Source organism: Zalophus californianus, chromosome 15 (assembly GCF_009762305.2).
Source record: "Zalophus californianus isolate mZalCal1 chromosome 15, mZalCal1.pri.v2, whole genome shotgun sequence".
NCBI classification, from domain to species: Eukaryota; Metazoa; Chordata; class Mammalia; order Carnivora; family Otariidae; genus Zalophus; species Zalophus californianus.
The window spans coordinates 68,116,082-68,123,403 of record NC_045609.1 but is presented as its reverse complement, the minus strand read 5'-3'; the positions used below and the strand labels follow the sequence as shown (position 1 = coordinate 68,123,403).

The following is a 7,322-nucleotide window of genomic DNA, read 5'->3' as shown; positions in this document are numbered from 1 at the left end:
AGACAGGCATAATTTCTGTGAAGTGAGGCATTTGGGGAGTCTACATGCAATGAGTGTATCTTGAAAAACAGGTAGGATTCAAACTGACAGGAGGCTGCCCAGCTTTTGTTCTGGAGCTCCTGGGTGCTGCATTACTGGTACTGAATTCACAGCACACCTGGTTTCAGTCTGAAAAGGTGTCCTGACCATTTGATGTGGAGCGATGGAGAGAAGGCCCGGTAGAAGTACAAAATAAAAACAGGCTTCTTGCAGAAAATTCTAGTTGCTCTATAGCATTAAGAAAGCTGCAGTGCAGTTGAGACATTTTGGGCAAGGACATGGAGATGAAAGGGGTGTGGCTGGAGAAATGGAAACATGAGACAGAACCTGGTGCTGACCCATCTGGGCACTCTGACTCCAAAAAGTTCCCCGCCGCACCTACACTTCCACTTAAAGGCGGTTTCTGATGCCTCTGCTTTGGCTCAACAGGGTGGGCTACGGTGATTCTGCTCTCCCTGTCTTGGGAGTGCTTCTGCCCTGTCTTCATAGTGATGGATTTGCTAAACTGTTTCGCCAGGCGTTTGCATGCAAATTGCAAGCCAAAGTTGCCTTAACTGAACTGTCATTGTTGAAGTGAGTTTCCCTTCCACCAAATGTAATAAAAATAAATTAGTGGCTAGAACCAGGTCCCATGAATAGGAACTGAGATTTTTGTTAGGTGGTTTTAATAAAAATGTGGACTTTCTCTTCGTCTCCTTCTGCAACAACTGACTGATTCAAATTGTGATGCATCCAAATCCCTCACTTTACCATTCTCCAATTACAGACATGAAGTTGCTTTTCTGTTGCTAGTTTATTTGGCATGACATTGCAATCTTTCATCTAGAAAACTCACAATCTGTACATCTAACAAGTATATCCAAAACTCCTGGGATTTTTCTTCCACTAACAGTAATGTTCCTCCCTGCAGAGGCCTTGGCCTTGGCAATCACCTGCCCAGAGACCTGAATAAATGAATAAATATGTACTTTAAAGAGAAAGCAATGTCTTGAAGAAAAACTGTAAACTAAATCAGTATTTGGAAATAGGATCATATATCATAGGTTTGTATATTTTTCTTCTTGACTGAATTCAATAAAATTGGCATAAAACAAATTCACCAAAAAATTAAGCTCTAAACTCAAGGCAAGTGGGTTTTTCAGGGATGGAGAGCCCAGAATTTGCGCCGGTTGTACTTCTGAGAATCTTCAAGAGAGCGACCATTCTCCTTGCACATTGCTTTGCAAGAGACAAAGATGTTATCTGTGCATGACACAGCTAGAGATGGAGATTGGTGTGATGAACTTTTCCTGGGTGGCCTTTGTTAAAGCAAACCAACTCTCCTTTCCCAGAATTCCTCATCTGTGTCTAGAAAGCCCACGCTTATTACCAAGCACTGAACTGAAGGTGTGTGAAAAAAAGAAATGTAAACAAGATCTTATTAGCAAGAGCTTTTGACCATTGATATCTAGACAGATGACTTTAAACACGTGTCCTTCCTTAAAAAAAAACAAAACAAAAAACATGAGAATGAAAAAAAAACAAGCCACAGACTGAGAGAAAATATTTGCAAAAGACAGCTGATAAAGGACTGTTATTCAAAATATAAAGAACTCTTATAACTCAACAATAAGAAAACAACCTATTAAAAAATGGGCCAGACCTTAATAGACTCCTCACCAGAGAAGACGCACAGCTGGCAAATAAGCATATGAAAAGATGCTGCACTTCCTGTGTCATCAAGGAATTGCCAATTAAAACAACAATGAGATACCACTACAGACCTGTTAGAATGGCAAATCTGGAATACTGACAACAGCAAATACTAGGGAAGATGTGGGGCAACAGGAACTCCTATCAACTGCTGGTGGGAATGTAAAATGGAGCAGCCACTTTGGAAGACAGTTCGGTGATTTCTTATAAAACTAAACATACTCTTCCCATAGGATCCAGTCATCATGGTCCTTAGTATTTACCCAGAGGAGTTGAAAACTTATGTCTACACAAAACTTGCACACGGATGTTTATAACAGCTTAATCATAATTGCCCAAACTTGGAAGCAACCAAGATGTCCTTGAGTTGGTGAATGGATAGATAAACCATTGTATATCTAGACAATGGAGTATTATTCAGTGTTAAAAAGAAATAAACTACGGAAGCCACGAGAAGACATGAAGGAAACTTAATGCATATTACTACATGAAAGAAGCCAATCTGAAAAGGCTACCTATTATATGATTTCAACTATATTTCATTCTAAAAAAGGTAAAACTATGGAAACTAAAAATATCAGTGGTTGCCAGGAATTAAGGGAGATGGGGAGGAATGATTAGACGGAGCACAGAGGATTTTCAGGACAGTGAAAATATGCTGTATAATACCATAATATTGGATGCACATCATTCTGTGTTTGTCCAAAGCCATAAAATATACAACAGCAGGGATGAACCATAGTGTAAACTGTAGATTTTGGGTGATTAAGAGGGCTCAGTGTAGGTTCATCAGTAGTAACTGGTGTACCACTCTGGTGGGGGATGTTGTAAATGGGGAAGGCTATGCACGTGTGGGGGCAAAGGGTACATGGCAAATCTCTGTACCTTCCCCTCAATTTTGCTAACCTAAAACTGCTGTGAAAAAATAGTCTTAACAAAAAACAAACAAAAACCACATATAAAATTCCATGGCTTGTGGCAGTCCAAAGCCCTCCTCAATATTTCTGTAAATACCTAGGGGACTGATTTCTGTGGCCTCTGCTACCTCTTGGGCTCTAGGCAGATCCAGACTTAAAATTCGGTCCCTTCATTGATTTCTCATCAACCTCCCACCCACATTCCCAATGCACATGAACACACGTGACTTCATAGAGTGGGTGTCACATCACACACCACCGAGCAAACAAAGGGGTCTATTTTTCCTTTCCAAAGACCTTTTTGGCAACGTCATCATATAGGACCCAGCCCCAAATCCATTTTCTTTTCTAGTCTCTCCAATTCCTTCCCTCTCTTGTTCATTCTCTTCCTGCCTGGAACCATGAATTCCTCTCTGGGTCCAAAAACAAACCAACAAGCAAAAAACCAAACCAAACCAAAACAAAAAAACTGGGACAGATGGGCCTTTTCTCTGAAGTCTTTGGTGCAGCTTGATTCTCAGGTCTTTGGATCCCATCTTGCACCAAACACTTGTCTTTCCATTCATGTATTTCCTTCCCTAAATGGAATCCTGCTGTGTGTTGTTAGGATAAAACATGGTCCCTGTGTTTTCACACCAGCACTGCTGTGGGGGTGGGGGTGGAGGGCGGGGTGGGGGTGGTTAGGAGCTGCCTCACAGCAGCTCTGAGAATTCCAAACTGGATTAGCCACCTTGCCTCACCCTTGATCGAAGGAAGGACACACCACAGCAGAGGCATGGTTAAGTCTCTGGTTGTGTCATTGCCCCATCACATGCCAACAGAGACCTGATCTTAGTCCAGATGAATGAGTTTCAGTCGCATAAATCAGTGGCAGCACTGGCCGCCCATTCAAAGAGCCAGCAGCATCATTTGTGGTAAAGGGCCCTGTACTGCACTACCTGGCTGCTTTTCTTCAAACACTGGAAGACAAGGGGGATGTGTGAAACCAGGGCATGCAGAAACAGAGCACAGAGATTTCCTGGAGCAGACAGTTATATTTGAACTGTTGAAATCCAGGCATTTGAGCACTCCAACACCCTACCAAGGTCTGAAGTCAAAATCCAGTCTGTCCATTGGGGAGGGTATGTGCTATGGTGAGCGCTGTGAACTGTGCAAGACTGTTGAATCACAGATCTGTACCTCTGAAATAAATAATGCAATATATGTTAAGGGGAAAAAAAAAGAAGAAGATAGCAGGAGGGGAAGAATGAAGGGGGGGGAAATCGGAGGGGGAGACGAACCATGAGAGACGATGGACTCTGAAAAACAAACTGAGGGTTCTAGAGGGGAAGGGTTGGGGGGATGGGTTAGCCTGGTGATGGGTATTAAAGAGGGCACGTTCTGCGTGGAGCACTGGGTGTTATACGCAAACAATGAATCATGGAACCCTACATCAAAAACTAATGATGTAATGTATGGTGATTAGCATAACAATAAAAAATAAAAAAAAATCCAGTCTGTCAGTCCCTTTCCAGGTGACCGGAGATAAATGGCTGACTTCTCGGTTGTTGGTGCAATGAAGCCGGTTACTTGTTCCATGTTCAGTGAAGGTACTTAACACTGTTCTTAGCACATAGTAAAGGCTCAATAAATGGTCGCAATTAATTTAATAATTAGACAGTTCACACTGAAAAGGAATCGGCGCCAAGTTGAACCCCTGCATTTGCTGAAGTATTGTTGGTGGACATTGCTTTCGTGCAGCCTTACCCTTCATGTACAGCAGCACATCCTTGAGCTTATTTACAAGCAAAGCAAATTCTAGTCCAGTGCCCTGACACCTACCATCCCATTACACAAATCCCTTTTCCTGCTTTCTTCTTTGAAACATATTGAAAGCCAAACAGGACAGGCTCAAGTTTTCTATTCTTGATTTGATATTGGTGGCCTATGTCCCTTTCTTTCCTTTTATTTTTGCTTACAAACAGTAGCCTCTCCTTCTGGACTCTCCACCAGATGGTCAACAAGAAGCTCTCTGAGAGGAGAACATGGCAACCATGACAACAGCATGCCCCAGCTGGATGTCCTGGATCGAGAGTGTTGGTGAGGAGACTCTCCATCGAGGGCAGACTGCCAATCATCCCCAGAAATCACAGAACAATTCTTAAATACCAATATGCTGGTGTCCAAACCTCTTCCCCTACATTACCCCTTATTTTTAGGAATGACTCCAAAATCCTTTTTTCATGCCATACGTTTTAATGCCTGGTGCAGAAAATACTGTCGCCAAATTTACTCATCATCTAGTCCCACCAACACTGTCCCATAGAAGCTGGAGTCCCCAGAAAACAGTAACTGACAGTCACTATGTAGCTCTCTCCCCAGGCCATGCAGGAAACCGGGGAGCTCAGGCTTCACTGTAGAAACGTGCTTCATGGACACATCGGCCCTTTTCCCACACACAGATCCTGAGTGTAAACGGCTCACTCTAAGGAAATCTTCTGCCCTAAGTACCAAGACTCTGGCACTGAGAAAAGAGTTTGTCAGGTGACACAAAATTTCTTCTGTCTACAGAGGAATTTGCTATTCATTCCTTAAAATAAATTTTCTTATATTTATTAAAGATTATAATAATGTGAAATATAAATATTTGCTTATATAGCCATACAACATAAACATAATATGAAGATAATGGATTTAGTATATAACGTGCTGGACTCCTCAGTAAGTGCTTTGCAGGAAGTATTTCATTTACTATCACAATCCTATGAAATAAGGACTCTTATTAACTCAATATTTCAGATGTAGAAGCTGATTCTTGAATGGTTTAGATTAATTGTCCAAGACCAGGCAGGTAAAGACCTGGGATTTGAACTTAGATTTGTCTGAGGCCAGAGTCCAAGTCCTTAGTAGGGCATAAAATTCAGTTTACTTTGGATTTTTCAGGGACAGTGGTTTTGAATAAAGGAGACCTCTGGATGGGTAGTGAAGGATGCAACAGTCGAGGGAAGTAGGGAGTGGGTGGTGCAGGTGGGAGATAAAGACAGGTGTTTAGAAAGTAAGTAGCACCATCCTCTTTATAAATCCTTGTCAGTATGGCATACTTAAAAGTAGCACAGACTCTTAACACTTAGCTGAGAATAGCAGACAGACAATAAACACATGCTATTTGATGAATGATTCAGTCTGTCCCCCACTCCTCCTAACCCACCCCAGTCCAACAGGGGAAGCCTGTGAGAATCCATCACAATTCAGCTATTTACTTGAGAATGAAGGCCACTCATATCTGGTGAGTGAAGATTTTCAAACTTTAAACATACACACAAGGACATATACACATGTACGTTTGCACATGAGAACAAGAAAACTGGGGAAATTTGAAAAATATCAGTTAATAATTAATTGAATGAGATGTCAGTATCTTGGTTGTGACAGTATGCTACAGTTTTGTACGATGTTCCCATTGAGGAAACTAGGCAAAGTATACAAGAATTTCAGTATTGTTTCTCACAGCACATGTGAATCTACAATTATTTATTTATTTATTTTGCTGCAAAAAGCTTTATTGTTTCCACTTGGTCCACGGCTTGGGAGAGGGCTCCAGGGTGGTTAAAAAGCTGCCTCGTGGCTGCAGGGAGAGGCTGAGGCACAAGCTCTGGCACCAGGGGGCTGTCAGAGGGGCCCCCTCAAAGGCTGCTGGTCTCCAGAGGCTCCTAGTCGTGCTTGAGAGTGAGCCTCTCGAAGAGATACTCGCCCAGTCCAGCCTGGGGGCCGGCCAGCCTGTGGAGGTTAGTCAGGTGGTCGCCCATCTTCTTGATGAGTTTCACCTCCTCATCTAGGAAGTGGTTCTCCAGGAAGTCACAGAGATGGGGGTCTGCGCGGGCAGAACCCAGGGCATGCAGATCCAAAAGGGCCTGGTTCAGGCTCTTCTCCAGAACCAGGGCAGCTTCTATGGCGTCCAGGGTTTTCCCCCACTCATCTTGGGACGGCTTCTGGACGTCCTGGAAGAGGGCGCGGCCGCCACGCTGGTTTTGCATCTTCAAGAGATGCTCGGCGCCCTCGCGCTTCTCCTCAGCCAACTCGCGGAAGAAGTGGCCCACACCTTCCAGAGCCACATCGTCACGGTCGAAATAGAAGCCCAGAGAGAGGTAGGTGTAGGAGGCCCGCAGATGCATGTTGACCAGGCGGTTGACGGCGGCCTCCACCTCGGCGGAATAATTCTGACGAATCTGGGAGCTCATGGTTGATTGGTGGTAAGGTAAGCTCGAAATTGGCTGTTGGCTGGTCCCGGAGGCAGCGGGTGGCCAAGAAGATGGCTCCCAAGGTTGCGACTGGAAAAGAGGTTGGAGAGTGGTCGTTGGCGGGTTGGAGGGGCGTCCCTGGGTCTGTTCCGTCCAAACACTGTTGAAGCAAGAATCAGATCCTCAGGACCGCCGGGCGCACTGCTCGTGAATCTACAATTATTTTAAAGATTTTTCAATTAAAAAAAACTTTAATGACAGTACTAGAGGTTGGCTTGGATCTCTCTCCCTCAGCTCTATGGTACTGCAAGTTGCAGAGTCTAAAATGGAGTGTGATGAACTTTATTTGCATCAGCAACCTGGATGATGGTTTGCCCTACACATTTGTCACTGGGGAACACATAGATTTTGAAGTCTGGCTTCATCTATTTGAGAAGGAAAATGTCCCTACCATTAA

At 43.6% G+C, this 7,322-nt stretch overlaps 1 protein-coding gene across 1 annotated transcript; it reads right to left on the bottom strand.

Annotated features, from left to right (window-relative positions):
• Positions 1–6,169: 6,169 nt before the first annotated feature.
• On the bottom strand, positions 6,170–7,066 carry LOC113920232 (ferritin light chain-like). The gene has a single exon (XM_035724257.1). It carries the CDS (start codon positions 6,863–6,865, stop codon positions 6,338–6,340), a length of 528 nt encoding a protein of 175 aa, XP_035580150.1. The 5' UTR covers positions 6,866–7,066; the 3' UTR covers positions 6,170–6,337.
• Between the last annotated feature and the right edge of the window lie 256 nt (positions 7,067–7,322).

Excerpts from the sequence above, each read along its gene's own strand:
- LOC113920232 (XM_035724257.1), bottom strand. The coding sequence starts at position 6,865 with ATGAGCTCCCAGATTCGTCAGAATTATTCCGCCGAGGTGGAGGCCGCC.